General features: G+C 55.9%; 8 protein-coding genes across 8 annotated transcripts; 7 read left to right on the top strand and 1 right to left on the bottom strand.

Annotated features, from left to right (window-relative positions):
- Window positions 1-559: 559 nt before the first annotated feature.
- On the top strand, window positions 560-947 carry P170DRAFT_509609 (ATP synthase subunit epsilon family protein; the record flags this gene model as incomplete). Its single annotated transcript, XM_024854694.1, has 3 exons — window positions 560-588; window positions 672-786; window positions 867-947. 3 exons carry the CDS (start codon window positions 560-562, stop codon window positions 942-944), a joined length of 222 nt encoding a protein of 73 aa, XP_024704244.1.
- A 520-nt stretch (window positions 948-1,467) lies between these two features.
- Window positions 1,468-4,314, top strand: P170DRAFT_358406 (N-alpha-acetyltransferase 35, NatC auxiliary subunit; the record flags this gene model as incomplete). Its single annotated transcript, XM_024844290.1, has 8 exons — window positions 1,468-1,534; window positions 1,608-1,675; window positions 1,795-1,935; window positions 2,014-2,250; window positions 2,313-2,771; window positions 2,838-3,095; window positions 3,159-3,257; window positions 3,316-4,314. 8 exons carry the CDS (start codon window positions 1,468-1,470, stop codon window positions 4,312-4,314), a joined length of 2,328 nt encoding a protein of 775 aa, XP_024704243.1.
- Window positions 4,315-5,550: 1,236 nt separating this feature from the next.
- P170DRAFT_475274 (cellobiose response regulator) lies at window positions 5,551-7,974 on the top strand (the record flags this gene model as incomplete). The annotated part of the gene is made up of 5 exons (XM_024853242.1): window positions 5,551-6,269; window positions 6,359-6,618; window positions 6,673-6,807; window positions 6,879-6,969; window positions 7,038-7,974. The coding sequence occupies 5 exons, from the start codon at window positions 5,551-5,553 to the stop codon at window positions 7,972-7,974; spliced, it is 2,142 nt and encodes a 713-aa protein (XP_024704242.1).
- Window positions 7,975-11,197: 3,223 nt separating this feature from the next.
- P170DRAFT_357185 (glycoside hydrolase family 5 protein) lies at window positions 11,198-12,660 on the top strand (the record flags this gene model as incomplete). The annotated part of the gene is made up of 2 exons (XM_024844204.1): window positions 11,198-11,926; window positions 12,019-12,660. 2 exons carry the CDS (start codon window positions 11,198-11,200, stop codon window positions 12,658-12,660), a joined length of 1,371 nt encoding a protein of 456 aa, XP_024704241.1.
- On the bottom strand, window positions 12,536-15,356 carry P170DRAFT_494515 (putative membrane copper amine oxidase; the record flags this gene model as incomplete). Its single annotated transcript, XM_024854074.1, has 3 exons — window positions 12,536-15,006; window positions 15,055-15,220; window positions 15,284-15,356. The coding sequence occupies 3 exons, from the start codon at window positions 15,354-15,356 to the stop codon at window positions 12,990-12,992; spliced, it is 2,256 nt and encodes a 751-aa protein (XP_024704240.1). The 3' UTR covers window positions 12,536-12,989.
- A 657-nt stretch (window positions 15,357-16,013) lies between these two features.
- On the top strand, window positions 16,014-17,946 carry P170DRAFT_407754 (uncharacterized protein). The gene is made up of 5 exons (XM_024846697.1): window positions 16,014-16,141; window positions 16,220-16,363; window positions 16,412-16,754; window positions 16,810-17,707; window positions 17,759-17,946. Exons 1-5 carry the CDS (start codon window positions 16,061-16,063, stop codon window positions 17,799-17,801), a joined length of 1,509 nt encoding a protein of 502 aa, XP_024704239.1. The 5' UTR covers window positions 16,014-16,060; the 3' UTR covers window positions 17,802-17,946.
- Window positions 17,947-18,554: 608 nt separating this feature from the next.
- Window positions 18,555-20,725, top strand: P170DRAFT_436611 (flavin-containing monooxygenase). The gene is made up of 3 exons (XM_024849187.1): window positions 18,555-20,340; window positions 20,421-20,529; window positions 20,596-20,725. The coding sequence occupies exon 1, from the start codon at window positions 18,662-18,664 to the stop codon at window positions 20,300-20,302; it is 1,641 nt and encodes a 546-aa protein (XP_024704238.1). The 5' UTR covers window positions 18,555-18,661; the 3' UTR covers window positions 20,303-20,340; window positions 20,421-20,529; window positions 20,596-20,725.
- Window positions 20,726-23,617: 2,892 nt separating this feature from the next.
- On the top strand, window positions 23,618-25,323 carry P170DRAFT_358487 (carboxylic acid transport protein; the record flags this gene model as incomplete). The annotated part of the gene is made up of 4 exons (XM_024844297.1): window positions 23,618-24,171; window positions 24,224-24,354; window positions 24,409-24,936; window positions 24,992-25,323. The coding sequence occupies 4 exons, from the start codon at window positions 23,618-23,620 to the stop codon at window positions 25,321-25,323; spliced, it is 1,545 nt and encodes a 514-aa protein (XP_024704237.1).
- Window positions 25,324-25,807: the final 484 nt, after the last annotated feature.

Genomic DNA, 25,807 nt, shown 5'->3' with positions numbered 1-25,807 from the left:
CACTAGTAAGGCTCTGGTGCTGTCGACAGACATGATATGGTTTGTTGTCGTTTATGGTAGTGTTGATACAGCACTAGCAACACCGGGACTTCACGAACCACCAGACCAGTAAACAAGTAGTGGGTGAAACATTTACTCTACCATAGATTTATTTGCTATAGGGCAGTATGATAGCATAGTGCATTTCAAGAATTTTAAAAATACTGTCAATGATTTCAAATATTTTAGAACAATGTTCTATCTAGGTGGATAGCGAGTATGTTGACAATATATATGTGTAGTGATCGTCCAGACGATATATAAAATATGGAGCATTTTGCCTGTACACTGACGTATTTTATTACTGTATCATATAGAATAACAACTCATTTGCAATAATCAGAGTAAGAGAGTGCCAGAAGAGGTATACTTATACTGGAGACAGCCGGCACGTGCCCAGATCACGTGCCCCACGTGACGCGCACCCGAAGGTCCGGAAAGTCGCTTTGCAACGCATCCCGAGCGTCCGTTCTTGTGCCCTCTTGATTTGCATCTCTACCATTCCCCATCCACCGTCACAATGGCCTACTGGAAAGCTGCTGGTCTCACGTATGTCTGCTCTCTGCTCTCTGCTTCTGGCCTGTTTGTTATCGTCGTCGACCCCTCGACCCGACTGACTTGATGATCCCCAGCTACAACCGCTACCTGGCCGTCGCTTCTCGCGCGGTCCGCCGGTCCCTCAAGGACGGTCCCCGTACCGCTGCCGAGCGCCGTGGACAGATGGACCTGCGTTTCGCCAAGTGGGAGGTTCGTACCTAACCCGGGTTGATTAGATCCTATGGTCTTGGGGATATGTGACTAACCGGAGGCTCTCCCATCGGCAATAGAACGGCAAGCAGGGCGAAGTCAAGGCCCTCGGCCAGGCTAACGAGGAAGCCATGGCTCAGCAGGCCAACTCGAAATAAGCGAAACCCGATCCCCAATCGATGCGAAGACCAGAATGAGTTCGGGTGCAGGAAGAACGAGTGACGTTCGGGGGAAATGGTTCGCAGCGACGAGGACGATAATTGCAGGAAAGATCTGGATTGGATCCATGTAGCATATTGGCCCCGTTCGATCAGGTATACATAGAAAGAAAGGGCAGTTTATTCTTGACTTTGGCTTGCATTCGATACTTGTAGATCTCGTGGTTTCGTAGCTCCTGGTTGACCGACCCCAAGGCCCAAGCAACGAGAGAGACCCTGCCCAGCTGCTCTGCTGCGTTTGCCGCAAGTTTTGCCCCGGCCGCCGCTCTCCCCGCCCTCGCTCTCTCTCTCTCCCGAACCGCATTTTGTCCTCTCTCGTCTCCCTGTAATTATTTTTATTCTATTCTTCCCGGGTCCCATTCACCCTCCCGTATTCATCCAACAGACTCAGCCCCGAGAGATCTGGCAGCTGGCTGCGGATTGTCGACTTTCTTCTATGCTGCCCCCCCACGAGGTCCCTAAGATGCGAGTCACCTCGCAGTCCGTCGTCCCACGCGACATCACCGAAGAGTTTACAGCCGCTGCGGCAAGTGAGTGCCGTTCTAGAAATTGGGGATGCAGAGGTCATTGAATATCTCGCTAACGTCGCTCTTCTCCTACTAGCGCTGAAAACCGGCCAACTCGTGAAAGATGAATACTTTACGCTGTTCGAGGCAGTGGGTGCGCTGGAGGTGCGTTGCGCTGGTTCATGAACTCCTCCTACATCTTACCTTATTTTCCTCTGCGACGGAATCTCGACGCGATTGAATCTCCTTCGGTCCGTGACGACTGACATGCGCAAAAATCGCAGATCATGGACTCCAAAATGGACAGTGGATACCTCGGGCCCGGAGAGAACAATGCGCAGGCCCTGGAGGACGACTACGATATCATGCGGGAGCTGGCTCCGGAGGAGGTGATTGGGATTATGGACGAGTTGCTTTTTCACGAGGTTGGTGGACTTTTCCCCAGTTCTGTGAACGAGGTCTAGTATGCAAAGCTTGTGCTAACGGGATCGATGGTATGATAGATGGCATGGCACAAGGGCCACCCCCTATCGCTGACTCTCTTTACGTCTATCTATCTGGACAATCTATTATGGCCTGTTCCGAAGTCCCTCAAAGAAGCTCATTTCGGTCGTCACCAGCCCGGCGGAAGCAAAGCGGACACTGGATTGGTACATGGGGTGTTGCGCGCATATTGTCTTGCGCTGGTGAAGTGCTGCGATTTCGTGCATTCGCGAGTGGCGGCCGAGTACTACTACGAGGTAGGTGATGTCGCTATTCGGTATGGAAGCGGATGAACAGTTTCTGATTCTACAATGTTTAGGAGGAGGACTTCGTTGCACAGCTTTACAACCGCAATCTGCTCTCGGGGTTCGACACGCATTACTTCCTCAATCTATTGGACCGTGCGATCTCGTGGATTAATGAGCAAGAGAGCGAGGTAGACGAGACTCTGAGGGAAGCGATCAACTGCCGTCTTACGTTTCGGCGCGACTTTCTTCTCGGGCTGGCTCAAGACATCGATATCCTAGAAACTCGGTCCACCGATCACTTCGCCTCCTGTCTATCCAAATTGGACCCGCTCGCCAACACCATCTCTCTAGGAAAGCCTGTGCCCGAGGCTTTCAGCTGGAAAATCCAGCGCAAACTGGCTAGCACCGTGCCCCCTCGTCCGATGGTGAAAACCAACGCCGACGATGCGCTGGCGCATCTGAAACGGTTGTGCCAGGATGCTATCGACCTACTGGGGCTTCTTGATTGCCGGGGGCCGTATAACTTCAAGGTATGATCAGCTAGCAGGCTACTTGAACGCCGCTCCCAGTGTCTAGAATTATCCTGACCGTCCTAGGTGGCGATCTGGACGCTTTTAGCCCGGAAACCTCAACCGTCTGTATACATCCGATCCCTTGTGCAAACGATCACCGTGAATAAAACCACCGTCCTCGGAGCGGTCCCGGTGAAGCAGTTCCTCTACGACGAGCTAGGGGAGCTTGTTCTCCCCACCAGCACGTTGCTACAGGCCAGCACAGATGAGACCGAGATGCCGACCGACCCCCGGTTCCAGATCGCCCAGCATATGGACGCTTTTGTCAAGCGATTCGCTCAGGTATGCTCCCCTTGACCTTGGCCTTTCACCTGACCAGGATCATAAACTTACATCTACCGGTAGCCCTTCGTGGATACTTTCCGAAGCGCCTGTCTGAACCGCTGCCGCATCCGCCGAACGGTCTGCCACACCATCATTGACTGGGACAATCTGCAGATGGAGGTTCGTACTTACCTTACCTACGGTAGTATACTGCCTATGTCTAACCACCACCCAACAGGCCGAAGACCTCGACGAGCAGCTCCGCACTCTAAGCAACGAGCCTCCCCTGATGCTCTCCAACGGCGACGCCACCTACTCCTACCCCCTCAGCAGCTGGGCTTACCACCAAAAGCTGAACCAATTCCGCATGATCCTGCAACTCGGCTTCGAGCTCTCCATCTACTCGCCCGAAGAGCTGCCCGGCATGTACTGGTACCTGTCGCACATCTGCTCCACGCACCTGGGCCACATCGACCGCATCCGCACCTTCACCGTCAACACCGCCAAGCGCAACCTCACGGGTCTCGCGGGCAAGAAACGCCCCGCCGTGGAGCGCCACGCCGTGCTCCAGAAGTCGCTGCGCCTGCTCGAGCGCCTCACCACGCAGATCGTCGCCGTCGACGCCTTCGCCATCGCCCTGCACGCCCTCTACGTGCTGCTCGCCCGCCACAACGTCCTGCCCGCCGCCGCCTCCCCGACGCAGTCGTACTCCCGCGACCGCCTGCGCTACGAGCTGCGCATGAAACCGTTCATCCCCATCACGTTGCCGGAGCTGGTCCCGTTCGAGGAATACCACCGCGAGGCCCTCCTCGACGGCGACTCGGACGCCACGGTGCTCGAGCGCGCCACCAAGGCCATCGCCGAGGCGCGCAAGGCCTGGGAAGCCACCCTGGCCAACGGCGCCTTTGTCAAGGACGACGCCACCCCGGCCGATTCCTCCTCTCAGTCGCAGTCGCAGTCCGGAGCGCGGGCCATCGAGGAGAACTGGAAGCAAGACGTCAAGGACACGATGCGGGCGTGCATCGGCGCCAGCATCGCCATCGAGACGGTGAAGAAGGGGTTGGCGGCACGGACCCAACCCCGGGGTGCTGGAGGAGCAGCAGCAGCAGCAGCAGCAGGAGGGGATCCCTGCGACCCGCTGCGTCTCCACGTGAGCATCCCCGAGACAGGATCCAAGACGCGTTGGCATGATTGGTGGGTGGTTCCTCAGGTGTCGCCGATCGTCAGTCCGCGCTGATCTGAGTGAAAATCTGGACTATTTTCTGGTTGAATGTATATACGTGCATCTCGATGGGCGACGGGCGGGGCCAGTGCAGGGAAGAACTGCCCCCAGTTGGAGTGAGGAATGGGGGATACGAGAGAGGAGGGGCATAGGGAGGGAGAGAGCTATCATGACGTTATGGATATGAGCGATAATTTCCACCTCACACAACCAGGTAGACCGGGGACACAAGATCCACCGACCGCAGTAAAGAAACTCAAAGAGCCATGTGTCGGCAGTTCGAACTGTACTCCGGAGTCGATGCATCGACCATCGCATTATTGGATCCGCTACTCCACCGGCGAGGCGAATCAGCGTGGCGAAGCGGACTGAAGAGGGACGACGAGCTGGAGAGGGACTGATCTGGCTGCAGGGAGCCGACGGGATCGACACGATGGCGAGAAGAATTGGATTGTCAGGAATAGATTGATTGTGCGCCCGCCAAATGGGACAAACGGGCCAACAGCGACAAAACCCCGGCAATTCCTCGGGGGCAAATGCCGGACTTCAGCGCTGCGGTCGTCACGAACCACTCGGGATTGCTGCATGGCATGACTTCATCGCTGGCTGGGAAGTGATCCATGCCCGATGCCAGGATGTCTGCCTCAGTTCCTCAAATCTGGTCCCCGGATCGATCTGACGAGCGATCCCGATCTGATCGGCACCACGCCATCTCGGGACACTTTGGCCGCAAGACCGTCAGAAAACAGACGCAAAGGACCCAGAAATCGAGCGTGGCGCCTCTCACTAACGAGCGATGGCTGATTCGTCGGGGCAGCGAGCCAGTCTGCGCCTGTAGATGCCTTTCTCCAGACGGCACGGAACGCCTCGTCCACGCTTGCTCGGACGAGTCTTAGTTTTCTCCTCTCACCTTCTTTCCCACTGCGAAAGCCCCGTGGCTGAAGCATCCCCCCTCCCATCCAGCTCCGGCGCTCCGTTGCGGCGGAAGGGATCGATTGATTCGATCCCTCCTTCGCTTGGCTTCTCCCTTTCCTCTCTCGACTCCTTACCGAGAAACAAATTTCCCCCGGGCTCCTCCGTCCAGGCCTCGACGTAAACACGCCAACCACGACGATCGAGGCTTAATAACCCGCCCGTTGGATGCCAATCACGCGTCTTCCGCCGTGGCACGCCGTCTTCCAGCTTCATCCTCGCTTTCGCCCTCTCGCCTCCCTCCACCCCCCGTGTAGCGGGGCTCTCCTGATCCGCGACATGCCTACCTATCCCATTCGTCGCCGTCCTCGCGAGTGCAAAACCTGCCTGCCATGTCGGGCCAGCAAGGTCCGCTGCGATCGCAACGTGCCCTGCGGAAACTGCGTCAAGCGCAACTTCAACTGTTCCTACGGTCGCCCGCCCCCGTCGATCCCCAAGCCGGCCCTGGTTCCCGAGCCTTTCCCTACGGTGGCCTCGACGGCCTCTACGCCCCAATATTCCGCCACCTACCTGTCCACCGCGCGAGACGTACCCTACGGTGCCGAGCCCTCCGACGACCCGCTGTCCGACACCGTCACCGTGTCGCAGCTGGAATGGGACGAGATCAACTCCAAGATGCAGGCGATGGAGCAGATCCTGTCCAGTCTCCATTCCTTGTTCCAGTCCCATTCCGCTCGCCGGCCCGCCGAGCCTCAGTCCGAACTGTCGACGACGGACGAAAAGCCGTCTCCGGCCACCGAGGGGATATACGGAGCCGACGCTTTGAGAACGGGCCCGGTACATATTGGCTCCCGGTCGGCGTTGGTGGATATATTGGATAAGTCGAAACGGTCGGACGGCACGGCGGACGCCCTCCCCAAGGATGACCTCCTTGCAGAGCTGGCGATGGGGAATGAATCCGCCGCATATCCCTTCGTGGATCTGTGGTCGTCGGACCCGTATACCTTCAATATTGCAGGCGTGTGCGGTGTGCTGCCGGATGACGAGCAATGTCGAAAGTGGGTGACCTTCCCCCAATCCCCATTGCTTCCGTCGGCGTTGCCTACGTCGCATGCGACTGTCCGCTGATCATTGCGTCACACTGCAGGTTTCTAGGGTTTTACCGGGATATCGGTGCGGTTCTGTATCCCGTGCTTCCGGACGTCGCCAAGTTGGAGGATGCTATGAATCGGTTACTTCGAGGGAGGTTGGCCGCGGGTGGTGTCTATCGGCCTGACGCAAATGGGTTGATGAAGCCGTTCGGCATGAGCATATCTTTCCTGAGTCTGCTGTTTGCCGTTCTCGCGTCGGGGTGCCAGCTGTCCGATCTGTCGGCGAGCCAAAGAGAGTTAACCTCATGGGTATATGGTTCGTGCAACCGTTCCCTCGCTGATGGTACTTCCCAAGCTCACGCCGTTGTAGTGTCGTGCTCGTATCAGTGTCTGCGTATGATGAACTATGTGTCCCAGCCGACCATCGAAGCTATCCAGGTCTTATTGATCATCAGCAATGTGCTGTCATATAACATGAATGCCGGCGCCTCATATACGTTACTCGGTGAGTGGTCGGAACAATTTTGTAATCTCGGTGGTTATGAGCGAATTGCTAACGGAGAGTTGAACCTCTAGGAATGACGGAGCGGATGTGTATGGTGCTTGGTCTTCACGTCGAAACCTCGGGTTTTTCACCAGCTGCCCAGGCCATACGGCGAAGGTTATGGTAAGCGGTGCTTCGGATTGTCTTCGTCGTTATTGGAAATGTTCTTGCCTAATAACCCGTGATCTCAGGTGGACAATGGCGTTCCAAAATAGTCATTTCTCGCTGGCATACGACCGGCCGTCGATCACCATGGTTAGCCAGCCGGAAATCGCCTATGACCCGAAGTCGATGCCGGGCCACCGCTCTTACTTTGAAACGCTGTGTCGGATTATCTCGGTCGTGCTGGAGATGCTGCGGGAACTGATGTTCTCGCACCATTCGCACCTGCGATACCATGAAATCCGCGACTATAAGCACCGCATCGAGCGCATTATCACGGAAGCGGCGCCACATCTGCGGTATCCCGAGCGTTGTACCACTTTGGCGGAGAACATTGAACGGACGGAGTTGCGCCTACACTCCTCATACTACATCTCGGTTATGTGTCGTGTGGCACTGGATCCGGATACCTCGATGGACGAACACCGGCGCGACATCATTCGCAACGACTGCTTAATCAATCTGATCAACACGATCGAGGCGTTCGTCGAGCTCCACTCGGTCAATCCCCACTGTTCGCGCTCCTGGATCAGTCTGCAGCGGTCGATCGCGTCCGCTTTTCTTCTGGTAGCAAATAACAATGACCAGATCCACACGCATACGTGGGATCTGATCCAAAAATTAGAGCGGGTTCTCGCCGACCATGTATACGCCGATGGTGAACCCGGCCAAAACGTCCGGACCGACTCGGCGAAACATCTTGCGACGTCGCTGCGAGCGCTTCGAGAGGTGAGCGCCGCGTTTCACTTTCGGCGGAAAGGAGCGTCAGCGCCGGTCACGGCGAATGTCACTCCCATTTCGCCCGCCACGGTGCTCACGTCCCCGGCATCGGTCAACATCGGTCCTAGCGATTCGTCGCGTCTGCCGCGGCACGATGCACAACCCGAGAATGGCCATATCGGCGACATTCTCAACCGGGTGTCGGACGTGATGCTTTTCCCGAGCATGAACATGGGGAATGCATGATTTCGGGCTTCACCAGTCTGATCTCTCGTAACCAACCACTGCCACCATTTCTGCGGGAACTCTACCATTGCGCGTGCCCGGGCATTTCCTGGAGCGCCGCCAATCCCTGTAAATAGTGTATATGTCCTCTTGCACGACGCGAGCGCTTTCAGAACCAGGATCAAGGGATCTGTAGTCTGCCAGTCTCTCTCGTGGCCGAGATGTTGCAGACCCTGGTCGTCGTCCACTGCACCCCCACCCCGAGGCGGTCAAGGGGAAATTCCGAGGAGGACATCTGGGCGCGACCGTGGGAAGCGGGGAGGCGGTATTTGTAGAGGAAGGAAAGAACTGGAAGGAAGGAAGAGGCAAAGGCCGATTGGCAGCACGTGCCCCGAGCATTCCCCGCTTCGGCCGAACCGTGGGTTGCCTGAGGTCTGATTTTCCTTTCGTCTGGCCTTCGCGATAGTTAATCATACCGAATTCCAATTGAACGGCCCTTGCTGACGCGGAGTGTTGCTCTTACCTGGTGATCATCCTTCGTGTTCGAAATGCCCCCCATCGTTCGAGCCCCCGTGCTGCTCCTCCGTACCGCGTGTGGCGTCCATCTGCGTCGAATGGGACGAGAAACCACCCGGGCAGCCTGTTGGAGATGCCTCTGTTGGTGAGTTGAGTTGTGCGGCGTCAGAGTCTGCGGTGTTTGCCTCCGGACTAAGATCGGAAATTCCGGCCAGGGGGGGCCAAAAACCCAATCCCGCGCCGTTGCCAAACGTCTGATCACCAACGGCGCCTCGCGGATCGGTGGATGGCAGTCGGCGATGCCCTGCGACCTGCGAGGGGGTTTGGATAATTGAGAAGCAGGGGAGAAAGCAAGCGAAAACTCAGCCAAGTCCGAACGTAGGGTGAAACAACGACCGCTCGGCTCCGAGGGTTGACTTGGTGGTTGAACCGTTGAACCCCCCGACAGTCAGAGAGGCTTGTGGCTGGCTCACCTGAAGGTCCAACGTCTGGTCGACTCACACTAATGTGACCTTCGACCAGGGTTCAGCGCCGTAACGGTCCGTTTGTGGGGAGGGGGGCTCGTTTCTCGGATCCGAGATTATGAGGCTACAGCCGACATCTCCCCGTCCGTTTTAGATCTATCACCGGCCTTGCCTCCCTCCAATCCTACCAAGTCCAGAGTCCCGGAAATGCGGGTGTTATCGCCGCAGTGCTGCCACCCTCATCTTAGCTCAAGTGGAGGTGCTCTCCTCGTCTCGGGGAATGACGACCTCTTCTTCCATCGTTCGAGGTCATCGACCGTGACCGTTGATCCTGGCCAATGATCCAACGACGACGCCCAACGTCCGAACCACACGTGGCGCCAAAGGAGCACCCTGGGTCGGCGTGATCATACAATACTCGCAGGGATGAGTAACCCGACCTCATCCGTTGGTCGCTTCCTTGACTGATCCTATTTTGCGCGGGCTAGATTTAATTTCGCCTGTTTTTCTCGATGCTCGGCTACAGCTTGAACGCGATAACTAATCCGACGGACATGACTGACTCGATCAGCAAGTCTAGAACCGGGTGGTGCGATGCTCGACTCGAGGACTCGGCCGGCGGTCGGTTGCGGTCACCATGACCGCTGGTGTTCGAGAGAAACGGGGTTTCGGTGAGGGATTAAAATACAAGACCAAGGACAATTTCATCGAGTCAATCTTTTCTCATGCGGATTGGTGTGTCGAATCCCGCGGAATCCGGAAAGGGGCTGCGAAGAACACTGGCATGATCATGGATGATCGGAGGATAAAAGCTTCCGACCTCAGCTACCACCAGCCTGGGTTCATATCCACATAGCCATGCTTGGGGCTGGATCTAGCATGTGATCGCCACGACATGGTGGATAGCCATGAGCCATGTGGCGGACTTGATTATGATGGACATCACCGGGAGTTGATTGCTATTATTATTGAGGTTTGTCCCGGCGTCCAACCTGCAGTTGCACGCCCCTATCTGCAGTTAGTGACAACCGGAAGGCCAAGGGGTGGACAAATTCAAGAAAGGACAAGAAAGAACTCTAATAACAAGATCTATAGACACGATAGAGCAATGAATAGAATATAGAAATATCGAAATACTTTCCAAGTCTTGCTTGTACAGGTCGATGTCAGCAAACCCCTCATCTCGAGTGCATAAAGACACTGTGCAGGGATAGCGACAGCCAAAAACACCCCACAAACACGAGAAAGTGAAACCAGCCACGCCAAGGCAGCCAGGCAGTCAGGCACCAGGCAAACCTTAATGCGGAATTCCCCTGACTAGTGCGCTTCCGGCCCTTCCGTTCCTCAGGACGCCAGTTTCCTCTTGGGGTTGATGCAAATGGTGCAAATCCAAATGCACTGGGCATGGATCACCTGATGGCCGGCACTTGACATCTCCTCTTCCTTCTTGCAACTTCCTTCAGCTTTGTCGAATGTTGGTTCTGGGTCCCGTTCATCTATTTGGGTGCTGACTGGTACCACGATCTTGACCTTGATATCAGTATCCTTGCTATAAATATATACAGCATAAGAGCTGTGATTACTGGGGTAAAGTCTCCGCATTGCGTTCGTATCTCAATCCCACTCCATGTGCTGCATTTACTATAAAGGCGTTAGTCCCCTGCTAGCCCTATTCATGTTCCATGTTCATTTCCCTCTATCATCAAACCGACTGCTACACAACCCCATCAATGGCTCCTGCTTATCCATCTCTAACCCAAAATAGAAAATCGCATCAACATCAATGGATTCGGTGCTGCTACGAAGTACTTTTAGTATCTACTAAACTACCACACAAGCCGTTGCTTGATCCGCCCCCATTTAGCACTGCCGATCTCATTTCCAGACCCCAACTCTCCAGGAATGATCGGCGTTTCAAACACCCATTCCATCGGGCTGAACCATCCTTTTGAGCCCGGTAGCATCGCAGTTCGCGCTCACCCACCGAATCGGGTAAATGGGGTCTGCAGATGATGATCTCAGGGTGAAGAATCCTCTCATCTCGCGTTCGCACTTCCTAGACTAGATAGACATCTGATGGATGCCATCTGCACCTTGCTAATCCTGGCAAGTCAAACATGAGGAGCTAGACAGGGACTCACCTCGTTGGAGTTCGTACCCCGATACCATACATATAAAAGTTGAAGATCTGGCCCGAAAGTCCCTTCTCAATACTCTCCAGCCTCCAACCTATCCAGCTTACAACCCACAACAAACCAAACACAATGGACAAAACCAAACTCTCCGCCATCTCCCTCCTCGCCTCCCTCTCCCTCACCGCCGCCTGGCTGCCCGAAACCGACAAACAGATCACCTCCACCTCCGGCACCAACCTCTTCAGCAGCTCCAACGGTAAGATCCGCGGCGTGAACCTAGGCTCGCAATTCGTCTTCGAGCCCTGGATCGCTGAATCCGCATGGTCCGACCTTGGGTGCAAAGACCAGAACTCCGAGTTCGACTGCGTCTCCAGCCTGGGCCAGGATGTTGCCAACGAGGCCTTCGCGAAGCACTGGGCCTCGTGGATCACGCAGGACGATATCTCGCAGATGGTGGCGGCCGGGCTGAACACAATCCGCGTGCCCGTCGGGTACTGGCTCAACGAGGACCTGGTGTACCGCGACAGCGAGCACTTCCCCATGGGTGGCGAGGAGTACTTCGAGAAGGTCTGTCGCTGGGCGAGTGATGCCGGCATGTACATCATCGTGGACCTGCACGGAGCCCCGGGCGCCCAGACGCCCCAGAACGCCTTTACGGGCCAGTATGCCGACGAGCCCGGCTTCTATCAGGACTATCAGTACGAGCGCGCGCTGAAGTTCCTCGAGTGGATGGCCGACAAGGTCCATGGCAACGAGGCGTACCGGAACGTGGGCATGCTGGAGGTGGTGAACGAGCCGGTGCAGAATGCGGACCAGACGGCGTCGATGAGGTCGAGTTACTATCCGGATGCTTTTGACGTGCGTATCCCCCAGCCTTCATCTCCATCCAACCCCTTTCCCATCCATCATAGAACCATCTGGCACAAGAACCTCTCTAACACCCACAGTAGAGGATCCGCACCGTCGAACAAAACCTCTCCATCGACAAACCCAACTACCTACACATCCAAATGATGGACAAGCTCTGGGGCGCGGGTGACCCGCACGAATCCCTCACTGACGACTACTACGCCGCCTACGACGACCACCGGTACCTGAAATGGGCGGACGTGGAGGTCTCGCACGACAGCTACATCAGCACCTCGTGCAGCGACCAGCTGGACAGCAACACGCCGACGATCGTGGGCGAGTGGAGTCTCAGCGTCCCCGACGACGTGGAGCACAGCGACGAGTGGAGCCCCGACGCCAACGGGGACTTCTATACGCGATGGTTCGCGGCTCAGGTCACGGCGTATGAGAGGCAGCAGGGGTGGGTGTTTTGGACTTGGAAGAGTCAGTTGGGGGATTTGAGATGGTCGTATCAGGGTATGTTTTTTTTTGTCCGTTTTTCCTACCCTTGCCCTTGTTCTTTTATTTTCCTTTCCACTTTGGGATTTATCAACTGTCTCCTTTTGTTGGTTTTATTGTCGATAAGAAGGACCAGACTGACTCGAATACTGCTGCTTAGATGCCGTTGCGGCGGGCGTGATTCCCAAGGACTTGAATTCGCTGGCCAATTCGGGAGTGTGCAATTAAGTGCTTGCTCGCCTTGATTAGAAACCACCAGCACAAAATATAATCTAACACCAGTTTTATTGGGTATGGGGCCAGCACTTGCAAAACGTCCCTTTTGTAATCGATAAAGTTAAATACAGACTTCCTTGTCTGAATGAGGCTCCTTAGCCTACTCTTTCTCCGATATAACAATGAATGCACACACAAATCGTGCATTTATACTGGTAGGTGATTGATCGTGGTGTTGTGGCTCACTCCCTGCTCGTACCCAAGAATGAACCATCCAATAAGGACTCTTCTATCCATCTTGCAGACCTCTACCATATTCATATTTTTAAAAATACCACTCTGGGGATGAAGAGTTACCCTACTCGCTCCCTTTATATTCATACAATGATGCCAGCTGCTCCTCGATGGTGGGCACTGCGCAGGTATCTCCTGTTTGCCCAAAGCTCTCTACCGTGGCCGGCTCTTTACCATAAGAGATGTGTACTGCTTGAGCAGTCCGTTGGCTGGGATTCAGCAGGAAGTAATTGGTCGGCACAAAGCGCACACTGGAATGCGAATACGTGACCACGGTGTTGGGCAGGTCGCGCGTGTCGGGGATATGGTGCATTCCCAGATTCACCCAGACGACGAGATCGGTCTGGACGAGGCTCTCGCCGTCAAAGAAATGTTCAAAGTTGATTGGGGGATCGTGCACGTCTTGGTTGTTTAACCAATGAGTCGAGCGCGGCTCCCAGTCATGCTGCCGGGTTATTTGGACGTCATACTCGGCCCAGCGGGCGGCATTGACCAAATTGCTCGAGTCTCGCACCGTGAGATGTGACGTGTGTCCGGGCAGAATCTGGTAGCCCCGAAGCTCTCCGTAGCGATTGGGCGCGTCCTTGTTGACGATGAATACCTGCCTGGCGCTGTTGGGTTCCCAGTTCAACCGACTTTGATCTTCGTTGGCAACGAAGGACCGCTGCAGCATCATGGTATTGCGTGGCTCGTCGGACCAGACGTAGGACTTCGAAACGGGCACCACAGATGTCAGTTGCACGGAGTTTGCCGAGCCGGCGATGTCGAGGTCAGCTTTGAAATTCAAGACATGATCATGCATCGACCCGGACAGGGCGTCATGGGTTTGATAGCCGTACTCGCTGTTGTGCGCGTAGAACGCCCCTATGATGTAACCGGAAAGGTGCACGTCAATGCCGATGGAGCCATCCAGGTGAAAGGTATAGCTGAATATGTAGTCGTAGTTGCCGACCGTCGCCACCGACCGTAGGGTGAAGTAGACGTTGCGGGTGGCACCGGCGTATTTGACGGTGGTATGATGCTGGAATGGATGATCGGCATTATATTCGAACAGACACAGACTGTCAATATGCGTGTGCGTCGTTTCGTTCACGTAAAACGAGGTGTTCAGATAGGTGGCGTAGGAGGGACAGTCGAATCCTTTGATGAGCTCGAACGAACCGGGTCCAAAGGCAAAGAAGGAGTCCAGAAAAGTCATGCCCGACTGTACCGGGTCGATGCCTGCATAGTGGGCCAGTGTTTCCTGTAAGCCTAACTCGTAGAGGATGCGCTGGCCTCGATAGCGAATGTCGAATAGCGACAGTCCGGTGTGTGTGGAGAAGGCGATGTAGAAAGAGAAGTCCATCCACGTCACGTACTGTTCCTCGACATCCACCGAGAAGCGATTGCCTCCCGGAGCCACCGACACGGGGGGTTCTTTTTCATCCTGCGGCAGCGGCTCGCCATGCTGACCGGTGCGAGCCCAGTCGCCCTCCACGTTGGCGGGTAACTTGACGAAGCCGGGAGAATAGTAGGCGGCGCGAAAAGCGTCGGTCGTCTCGTAGAAGATGTTGTTGTACAGCCAGCCCTCTAGTTTCCATTGCGATGGATCACGACCGGTCACGTCGGACTTGAAAGAGAGACCGAGCGGCAGAAGGCTCCACGCGTCAAACTCATCTGTGGGCTTATTCCAAAAGGCATCCCAGCGCACGATGCGATCGTCATCTTGCCACATGGGGTCAAAGCCGAAGATGTCTATGGTGTCATTTTCCAGCCCCAATGCAGTGCCATTCCATAGGTCCAGGGTGATATCGGCGACAGTAGCGCTTATATTGTACACCCACTCCTCCAGGGCCGCGGCGTCGGCGTACAGATTGCGCACCTTCCCCTTCGTGCTGCGAGTCCAGTCAAACCCCAACGGCATCCACCGCGTTACATTTTGCTTGATGGGCAGCGGACCGACTTGGATCTCGGCAAAGTGAGCATCGGCCGTGGCGCGGGTGTCCAGGGTGACACGGGCAAACCGCGGGGGGACGACGTCGTCGGCATCAAGATAGGGCACGGCATCGCTCTTGTTGGGACGCAGGAGCTCGACGAGGGCACTGTGACGAGTCAGACGGTATGCACTGGCACTGAGGACATGCTCTCACATCGCGTTATCCCAAGATCCAGCATCCTTCCCCGTTAGGTTCAACTCGGACTGCTGGTGCAGCCATTCCACCACGGACGCCGTTTCTTGCCGGGACAAGTCTTGCCAGATATTATCTTTGGGAGCCGATATTTCCTGGGCAGCATGTTCAGGACACGGTGCCGGGCCTGAGGAAACCGTGTTGTGTCTCTGGCGGCTGCGGAGGCCTCGTCGCGCTCTGCCAGCTGGACTGTCTTGCCGGGTCTGGACAAGAACGATGCAAACGCTCCACAAGAGGAACAAATACCGCAAAGGGAGCCGCATGGTGGGTATTCTGCCGACCTGACGAACGGAGAGAATGTTGCGTTGATGACAGCTGGGCCATCCAAGCATTGAGAAACGGCCCAGGGCAATCTCGAATATTATCCATCATGTGGGGAAGGAGGCTGTTTCCTCGTATATCAGGAGACGAAGGCACATTGGCAGGTGCAATCGACGGACAAAGGGTTGATTCATGATGTCGGAAGTATGTCCTTTCGGGTATCAGATTGACTCCGGGGTCTCCTGCGTATCTCGACGGTGCTGAGACACGGAGAATAAGACAGTCCCAAACCCAAAGAAAACCAAACAAAACCAAAGAAATCAAGAAAAAGGATCCACTTCCCCACACGTCAGGAGAGAGCCAATCAGAAGGCGGGGGTCGCATTGAAGTCAATTGAGTATAGAAGTCTTGCGTATTTCTCGGTCCCTGGGCATACCTCCAGAGATCCTCTCAACAGACCCAGTGAAGGAGATAGCATAAAGAAGATGGAACATTCCCTCGACCCCCCCAGGCAGATCTCCTCTTCTTCAGCGTCTTTCGTCCTGATCGACCAGGCGGTGGAACCCCCTTCGCCTCCGCTGATTGGACATCCCTGTTGCGCTTAAAACTCCTCGACCGCCTCCATTCATCTTGTCCATCTTCTATCTCCATCTCTCCAGTCTCTCCCATCCATCTTCCATCTGGCAGACTGTCCAATCTGCCCATTATGACTGCGTCCCTAGAAGAACTCGTCGCTCGGTTTGATAAGTATTCGAGACTGGATATCGAGAGAGCCGATTTAATCCAAGTACGTGCTGCACTCGAGGCTCTTTGTTTGTCACTGTTTGGTGCTGCACGGTCGGCCCGACTAACGGACTCGATCTAGAGTCTCCTGGAAAAAACCCGCCAATATGAAGCCCGGTTTGAAAACCTGCAGATCGAACTGGAGCATGAACGGGAATCCCGCACGAGATATCAGCTCGACCTGCGCGAACTGCGGGAGCAGAAACGCGCGCTCGACTATGCAATTGTATGTCTCCACTCTCTTGGCGGTCGATGCCAGCTGACGACCCCCTAGAATAAAGAACCCTACGTGGCCGTGCTGGTCGATGGCGACGGCGCCATCTTCAACGACGAATTTCTGCGCGATCCGCAGAACGGAGCCCCCGAGGCGGCCCTGCAGCTGCGACAGGCCGTGCGAAGCTATCTCAGAGACTCCCCCTTAGGAACGGAGCAGATCCCCATTATAGTCCGTGTTTATGTTAACCTGAATGGCCTGGCCAAATCGCTTTGCTCGGCCAAGGTCATCGAGCTGGAGAATCACATGCGTCTCTTTGCCGACCTATTTACTAACAGCCGCGCCGAGTTTGACTTTGTTAACGTGGGCCATGGCAAGGAGAATGCCGATTCTAAGATGCGAAGTCAGTGGCGTCCCTCCGCAGCTCCCCGTGGCTTCTGGCTAACCATCCGTCCCAGAAATGCTCACCCACTACTACAATAACTTCCAATGCAAGAAGATCTTCTTTGCGGGCTGCCATGATAACGGCTATCTCCATGAACTACGGGAGTACGAGGGGGACTTTGAGGCCAAACAACGCATCGTGCTTTTAGAGACTACCCCGGCTCAGCCGGCCTTTACTTCCCTAAAATTTGCCATGACTCGCTTTGATACAGTCTTTCGCTCCGAGCCGCTGCAGGCCGAACCCCGGCGCAACCTGTCCCCGACGGCCATGAAGCCCGCAACAACCCTCGCATCGCCGCCGCCCGCTCAGCCGCCGTCGACTATGCCTTTCCCCAGTCCTAGTATTGCTTCGCCAATGGCTCCCGCACCGGTGCAGTCCCCTACGCAAGAATCGGTGGCGAGCTCGGGCAATGGCGGCTTCTCCATCAAGTATCCCACCGGCACGTCGCTCAGTTATGCGTCGGCCGGCGGCGCCAACGGGCACCAGAATATCTCGATCGCATCGGCCAAGCCTAAACCCCCCAGGATCATCGACTACAATGAGAATGGGCAGCGCATCGACCCGCCCAACAAGTTTCCCAGCAACCCGGTCGATCAGCAGGGCTACCGCGACAAACTCGAGAGTATCCGACCCAAGGCATTCTGCAACGGGCTGTACCTCGTGGGCCGTTGCGAGCGCCCGGGGAGCTGTCCGATGGAACATACCATGAAGCTTACGCCGGGGGAGCTCGCCGTGCATCGATACAAGGCTCGCACGACGCTGTGCCCCAACGGCCCCGAATGCGAGAACTACTACTGTTATTTAAGTCACCACTGTCCCCATGGCCTTAACTGCATGCGTCGCGGAGACTGCAAATTTAACGGCACCGTGTTTGGCGATCTACACCATTCGAGCGCCGACATGGAGACCTAGTAAGTCAGCGCGATCAGATCTGCTTGATGGTATACTGATGTTTTGAGCAGTACTCGATGGACTGAGGGCAATGATTTCCCCGTCCACCTCTAGATTCGATATCTCAACCGTCTGAAGAATGACTTTTTAGGGACCTGTGATTGGAAAGGCCAGGTTTTCATCTCCTATTATTTGTTGTCTTTTACATGCGCACATAAGATTGTCCTTATCATTCAATGAACATCGATAGCTCCGTACTAAGTTCTTCCCAGCCATGTCAATTCAGTGTAACCGAGTCCAGGCAATCAGCACTGGACTCATTCGAGATGACCTCTCATGCATTCATCGCCTTGAACTTGACAGAAACTAACAGTCAGCACTAATCACTGGATAGCAGAAACTCCGGCGCCTCAATATCGATCATCTCTTTTCCTTTCAAGCTTTGCCACCATCCCCCTCGCATCAACTCCAGTTCGGCCTCGACCCGCGTGATCGGCCTCTCATCTGCAGCTCGTGCATCCCCGACACAGACTAAATGTCCAAGTGTGAGGGGTAGCGGCGCTTCGTGTGGACCGCGCAGCACCATGATTCATGCTTCTGGTTACCAATGACGCAAATGCTCTTTTCTCGCAGGTCTGATAGGACAATGACCCTTTCATGAGTCGTGGATCTTCAGCCGTCGTCACTGATAATGGCTCTGGGCGTGCATGTGTCAAGCTGAAGCTACAGGTTCTGCAGTGAAAAGGAGGTCGCGTCGCTTTCCACCCTTTCCCTGGCGACTGGTCGTCTATTTATTGATTGCCTGGTCCCAGCCTCGGTCGGACCGTCGCTTGTTTCTGGTCTTGTCGTTTGTTTGATAGCTGGGTAGCCTAGGATTGCCTGCAGTTCTTTTCTTCGACTCGACTTTCTCCTCTTAATTCCATCCCTCTATTTATGCTGGACTGTCTTACTACTGCTCTTATTATTAATTCTCCATGCCTCAAGAACACCACATCGACGCCCTCGTCGTGGGCACCGGCTTCGGCGGCATCTACGCCCTGCACTCCCTGCTGCAGCTCGGATTAAATGCCAAAGCCATCGACAAGGCCGGCGACGTCGGCGGCACCTGGTGGTGGAACCAGTACCCCGGCGCCATGAGCGACACCTGGAGCCATCTGTACCGGTACACCTTCGACCCGGAGCTGCTACAGACGTATCCCTGGTCCAGCTGGTACGTCACCCAGCCCGAGATTCTCGAGTACCTACGCCACGTCGTGCAGCGGTACGACCTGCGCCCGCACATGCATCTCAGCACCGAGATGACCAGCGCCATCTGGGACGACGACGCCGCCCACTGGACAGTGCGCTGCCAGTCTGGCGACGTCTTCCACGCCCGATACCTCATCTCCGCCCTGGGCATTCTGCACCAGGCCCACGTCCCCGACTTCCCGGGCCTGTCGACCTTCCGCGGCGACGTCGTCCACACCGGCGCCTGGCGTCCCGACCTCGACCTGACCGGCCGACGCGTCGGTGTCGTTGGTGTCGGCTCCTCCGGCACGCAGGTCGTCACGGCCATCGCCGACCGTGTCCAGTCGCTGCACGTCTTCATCCGCCGCCCGCAGTACAGCGTGCCCAGCGGCAACCGCGCCGTGACGGCCGAGGACCGCCGCGCCGTCAACGAGCAGTATCCGCAGATCGTGCGCGACGCGAAGGCCTCGAGCCTGGCGATGGGGTTCGCGGAGCCCGCGCGCACCCTGATGTCGCTGCCGGCGGCGGACCGCGAGCAGCTGCTCGAGGACTACTGGCAGGGCGGCAACGGCCTGCGGTTCATGTTCGGCAGGTTCTCGGACGTGATCACCGACGAGGCCGCCAACGAGGAAGTGTGCCGGTTCTTGCGGCGCAAGATCGCAGCCATCGTCCACGACCCGGCCAAGCGCGCCATCCTCACGCCGACGGACCTGTTCGCGCGGCGCCCGCTCTGCGACAACGGCTTCTACGACAGGTTCAACCGCGAGCACGTCTTCGCCGTCGACGTCCGCCGGCACCCGATCGAGCGGATCACGCCGCGCGGCGTGCGCACCGCCGACGGCACCGAGCACGAGCTGGACGTGCTCATCTTCGCGACGGGCTTCGACGCCTACGACGGCAGCTACGGGCGGGTGGACATCCGCGGGCGCGGCGGCGGGATGCTGCGCGAGAAGTGGGCGCAGGGGCCCGTCAGCTTCCTGGGGCAGGGGGTGCGCGGGTTCCCCAACCTGCTGATGGTCAACGGGCCGAATGGCGGGTTCGCCAACGTCAGCACGCTGTCCGAGACCAACGTCGAGTACATGGTCGACCTGGTGCGCCATGCCGAGGAGACGTCGCGGCGGACGGGTCGCCCCTGCGTGATCGAGCCCACCGAGCAGGCCGAGTGGGAATGGACGAGTATCTGTCGGGCGGGCGCCGAGGGCACCCTCTTCGTCAAGGTGCCGCAGTGGCTGATCAGCTCGAATATTCCCGGCAAGCCGACCGTCGTGCCGTTCTTTTTCGGTGGCTTGGCCAGGCTGCGAGCGATCATGGCGCAGGTCAAGGAGAGGGGGTTCGAGGGATATGAGGCGCCGTTTGGGACGGGCAAGTCGCCCAAGGCGCAGCTGTAGACTGCATGAAGATATCCGTGAGAAATTCGATGATTTTGCTATAGTGGATAGGGTTGACTTAGTAGGCCGTTCTGCTTTTCATAATTGCGAATGCATGCATGATTTGAAAGACACAGACCTCTCCAGTTCCCTAGGATGTTCATCATTAGAGACCGTGGAACAGAAACACACACCAGTGCCGTTCCGAGAAAGCCCATAATATGCTTGCGCTGTATTACCTCTCCCACCTGGATACCTCAATCAGCCGATCTGGCGTTCCATGTTCCGTTCCATAGCTATAGGCTATAACTCACGGTCCGTCGGAACGCACAATCGCAGGACCGACCAAACACCAGCCTTATAATCCCAGTCCTTGCAACCTCGGTGCGCGTAGACCTCCCAGGAAAAAAGTCTCATGACCCTATTCTCTCCAACGGGGAAAAAGAGGCATTTTGATTTCTTTCAAGGCTGTGATTTGGCGATATCTGATCCAGGTTAGATTCTGCTTTGCTAGATAGAGGCCAACTGACGGAGACTTACCAGTATGGATAACATGGTTGCGGTTGGAAGACAGATGTTTCAAGATAAGCTGGGTCTCTCTGGGCGAGGTCTCAATATTTTCTCTGGACAGGTTTTGTCGTGAGCTAGGGTATGTGGTGAATTGACAATTCCGACGGGTGAGGTAGGGGGAGATACGCAAACTCTCTTCGCGACTCTAAAATCTCGATGAGAGCCTCGTCGACGTAAGCAGGAAGAGCTCTCAACCTACGGAAGCAGAAGTTCTCTTCCTCGATAATTTCCAGTGACCCCGTGCCACGAAACGCGCGGAAAACCCCCGCGACATGGAAGCGACGCTTCTTGAAAACATCATACAGAAACGACATATAGGCCAGAATCTCAAGGATCCCCTCCGCAGGATTGGAGGCTACAAGCCGTCGACGCAACGCTGACACGAACCGTGATAAAAGCAAGGGTGATACGAGAGCTGGGACAAAGAAGAGAGAACGAAAGGCGCCAGGTCAGCCCTACGATGATCTTTACTGCGATGGGATGGCCTTGACGTCGTGGCAGGCATTTCGGGCGGCAGCAGGCCCTGTTGGGAACGGATCATCCCTGCGATCAGCGTTCATTGTGATTGGCCCTGAATGAAAAGATTTATGTAAAGAAAAGTGCTGCTATGTTTTGAAGTTTGCTGTGTGGGAATTGCGCTGGTGCTTTACGCAAAATCCGCCGTGACGCAAACCACGATCCACCCCATGGATACGGGTTCTCTCAACGAAACTCAAACCCAAGGAATTGAGCCGTCAGTATCAGAAGCTAGAGAATATCTCGGAGCCAGACTTCGCTCGGCTTTCCATGGCAAAGGGCCAGTCGAAGCCGATGACGGCGCACGAGTATACCAAGAGATAGGCGCGACATCACTGATACGTAGAATCTCTATCCAAGCCTCGCGATCGTATGATCAATCGCACAGCCTCCTATCATTGCTAGATGCCCGAGGGAATAAACATACCAAGAGGTTGAAAAGCCTCTTCCCATCCGAATTCTCGCGAGAACATGCCTGTGCCTCAACGGCCGACCAAAACGGCAGGTCAACCAAGCCCGAAGATGAGACAGAAAGTGGAAACACGTCGAGATGCTATTTCTCAGCGCGTCTGGGACCCAATGAAAGGCCACATGTGCCATAATGCCAATAGCACTAGCATCTGGAGCACGAAAACGAGGAGAGGAGCTGGTATATTAGTTCGGTCACTGCCACCGCATCAGGAAGCCGAGCCAGAATCGGGATCCCCAGGCAGGAAGAACTCGGAAACTTGATTCCAGATGGCGAGCAGAGCAGCGAGAAATGTTTTCTTCAGTCATCGCAGCCGAGACGGCAACAATTCCCCTCTGCTTGATTGGTGGTGGTGCTCTAGTGGCCCAGGTTAGCAGGGATCCCGATTACTAGTTAGGGCTACTATACCGACTTCATCTCCTCTTTCGGAGCCACGACAGACCTTGCGTCCGGAGAACGGGCATCCCGTGTCCCCTGTAGGATCTCACCGTGAGACGCCAGTCTAGACTGGCTGACAAGACCCCAGAGCCCCTCAGTAACCCAAAAGACCAAGAAAACCCCCCCCCATATCTAGCTCCTCCGGTCCGACCCCCAATAAGACGAAAATCGCTCATAGCCAGCACCCAAGACCACGGTCCACATTGAAGGTCTGGTCTCAGTGAGTCAACTCAGTGCGAGAGATCTGCTGGTTCTCTCTTTGTCGCTTTGTGCGACAGCGGTACTCCGATCCTCTCCGAGAATCAGGATCAAGCCTTGCCCGCCAGACAAGCGTCTCCAAGCAATCACAACCCCCTCCAAGGCCGTTCTGCCAAGCGACGCCACGCGGTCTGCGGCGTGCGAGACGTGCGAGGTCAGCGGTGGTAGCAAAGCCGACTCCCTTTGCGCCGAGTCGGGGTGTCTAATATGATACCTCCGGCGCGATTGGCTGCGGGGACAGCGATCGGCGTGTCTGGGGGAATCCTGGGGTTGAAATTTTCCTAGGGATGGGCCCCCCCGTATTCGGCCCAAGTCCGTAGATCAAAAAGCCCGAGAGGCCCATTCTTTCTGTCGTCTTTCATCATCGGGGATGCTTGTCGTTGCATGGCTTCAGACGCGGCGGTTCGGCCTCATGCCAGTCACCGTCACTCTTCCCTCTCTTTCTCCCTTCAAACCATTTTAATCAAGTCGGAATGTCTAAATTTTCTCGGCCCTGATTGCAATATTTTCTCTTGTCTCGGGAACCGACCGGTGGCGGACTTGTCTCTGTCTCCTTGTCCAACAACCTTTGCGGCGGCTGCGAGTCAGAGGGAAGAAAAACCAAAGCCCCCCACCCTCCAGGATCGAATTGGCTCTTTAGCGTCGTCTGGGCAAAGACGCTGGCAGCCCTGAGATGCGACGTCAAACGGCAACCCTGAGTCGCGTGCTGGTGGTGCTGACAGCCACGCCATGCTTAGGCGCTTGGCGACATCTTGGCTCCACCAGATTGGAAGCTTTTCGCGGGGGATGTCGGCGCGCCTCGACGTGGAGACTGGGGATCGATATCACGGCGTCATGCGGGGATTTTCGTAGTGAATCCCCGTGGGGAAGACCTGGCTGATGCTTCTAGCACGCAGTGAATTGCGTCGTGGGTGATGGTGGGGGTTGCGTCCAGCTTGGGACGCATAAGTATAAAAGCTGGGATCCCATGTCGCACACCATTTCCATTCGATCCATTCGAACAGACACCCTCTCCACTCCTCTTTTTCTTTTTCTCCCTTGTTTTTCCTCTTCTCCCGTCTCGTTCGTGCTCTTTCTAGTCTGAAATGGCCACCAACGAGCCTGCCGATCCCATCCCGAAAGGCATCTGGGCCACCACCAAGCAGGCCTGGAATGACCTGTTTGTGTGGAAGCAGCGCGTGGAAGTCACCAACGAGTATGGCGAGACGCGCACGGAGTGGCAGGCGCCGGAGCCGTTGAAGAATCCCATCAGCTTGTTCATGCAGCTGAGCGCGCGCGACTGGCTGTTCTTCATCGTCGGTTTCACGGCCTGGACGGCCGATGCTTTTGATTTCCATGCGCTGTCGATCCAGACCGTCAAGCTGTCGAAATACTATGACCGCTCCAAGACGGACATCACCACGGCCATCACGCTGACTCTGTTGCTGCGAAGTATCGGTGCCGCGGCCTTTGGTCTGGCCGGTGATAAGTTCGGTCGCAAATGGCCCATGGTAATCAATATGATCGTGCTGGGGGTGCTGCAAATCGCCACCATCTACAGCCGCACGTTCCAGCAGTTTCTGGCGGTGCGCAGTCTGTTCGGTCTGTTCATGGGAGGTGTCTATGGTAATGCCATTGCTATGGCTTTGGAGCACTGCCCGTGAGTACCCCAGAGGGGTTCCATTCGTCCTTTCCTTGCTAATATCGGCTAGGGTGAACGCTCGTGGTTTGATGTCGGGTATCTTGCAACAAGGATACTCCCTGGGATATGTAATTGCAGCCTGTGCTAATCTCGGAGTGGGCGGCGGCGTTGAGACCTGGAAGACGGTTTTCTGGATCGCTGGTATGTTGATTGTCCATTAGAAGCACACAAGATCAGCAACTAACTCTGGCGTAGCTGGAATCTCCATCGGCGTCGGTCTCGTTCGAATCCTCTTCCCCGAATCCAAACAATTCCTGGAGGCCAAAAAGGCCGGCAAGCAGTCCAAGGACGCCAAGGCATTCTGGCAGGAAACCAAGCACATGTTGGGCCAGGAGTGGAAGATGTGCATCTACTGCATCATCCTGATGACCTGGTTCAACTACTACTCGCACACGTCGCAGGACTCGTACACCACGTTCATGCTGACGCAGAAGGGGCTGGACAACCCGCAAGCGTCGCGCGCCTCCATCCTCATGAAGACGGGTGCCTGCGTTGGTGGCACCATCATGGGATATCTGTCGCAGTTCTTCGGTCGCCGCCGCACCATCATCGTCGCGGCCTTTCTGTCCGGCGTTCTGATCCCGGCGTGGATTCTCCCCAACACGGAGCGGTCGCTCAGCGCCACGGGCTTCTTCATTCAGTTCTTCGTCCAGGGCGCATGGGGTGTGATTCCCATCCACTTGAACGAGCTTTCTCCTCCGGCTTTCCGTTCTTCGTTCCCAGGTTTGTTCTTCCTTCTCATCAATCCGATTCAGTCTGGCTAACATGTTTTTTTCAGGTATCACCTACCAACTGGGTAACATGATCTCCTCGCCATCCGCGCAGATCGTCAATGCCATCGCTGAAAAGACATTCGTGAAGGGCCCCAATGGCGAGCCGGCTCCGGCCTACGGACCGACGATGGGCGTCGCGACCGCCATCATCGCCGCCGGCATCATGATCACCACGGCCTTTGGACCGGAGAAGCGAGGCCGACGATTCGAAACAGCCGTGGCAGGTGTCGAGCAGAGCCCCGTGGCGGAGCAGAAGATCAAAGATATCGAAGCAGGATACGAGATGGAGCAAAGTAAGACCACGGAAGAGCGCGTGGAAAGGGCCGACAAGATCTAAACGAAGGAACGAAAGTGACGAGAGAAAGACGAGAGATGATATGAGACCAGTCTGGCCTCTGCATAGTTGAAATACTTTAATTTAGGCCCGGCCATGTGGCAATGAGATGTATTTAGAACCTAGTTAGTCACTAGGCAATCGGAGGTATTTGTCCGTCCTCTCGCCTTCATCCTGTGAGCATCTGATCCCTTGGAGCGGATATTGCGTGCCGTCGAAGCCGCCGCTTTCCGCCTCAGCCGGTGTGTCCATCCAGTCAGAGCGTGCTCTGGGGCGAATACAAAGCGAGTCCGAGCAGAACTAGGGAGTAAGGCTGACACCGGGTTGTCCCTATTGGGGATATCCCCGTGGGGTTTCATATGGGCCCCCAAGACTAGTGACTATTAGTAGACATCCTGCCGAGGCTACGGCCTCTGTATGTCCGCTCTTTTCTCCATTGACTGCGATCCCTGCACCCAGTCTGAGCCTGGGGATTCCCACGTGGGAA

This window comes from Aspergillus steynii (assembly GCF_002849105.1).
Source record: "Aspergillus steynii IBT 23096 chromosome Unknown P170scaffold_4, whole genome shotgun sequence".
NCBI lineage: Eukaryota > Fungi > Ascomycota > Eurotiomycetes > Eurotiales > Aspergillaceae > Aspergillus > Aspergillus steynii.
Note: the sequence above shows the minus strand (reverse complement) of the source record. Positions and strands in the feature narration are given on the sequence as shown.

Coding starts and splice junctions, on each gene's coding strand:
- P170DRAFT_407754 (XM_024846697.1), top strand. CDS start 16,061: ATGACTGCGTCCCTAGAAGAACTCGTCGCTCGGTTTGATAAGTATTCG. Junction 16,142..16,219: donor AGAGAGCCGATTTAATCCAA/GTACGTGCTGCA, acceptor GACTCGATCTAG/AGTCTCCTGGAAAAAACCCG. Junction 16,755..16,809: donor TGCCGATTCTAAGATGCGAA/GTCAGTGGCGTC, acceptor CATCCGTCCCAG/AAATGCTCACCCACTACTAC.
- P170DRAFT_436611 (XM_024849187.1), top strand. CDS start 18,662: ATGCCTCAAGAACACCACATCGACGCCCTCGTCGTGGGCACCGGCTTC.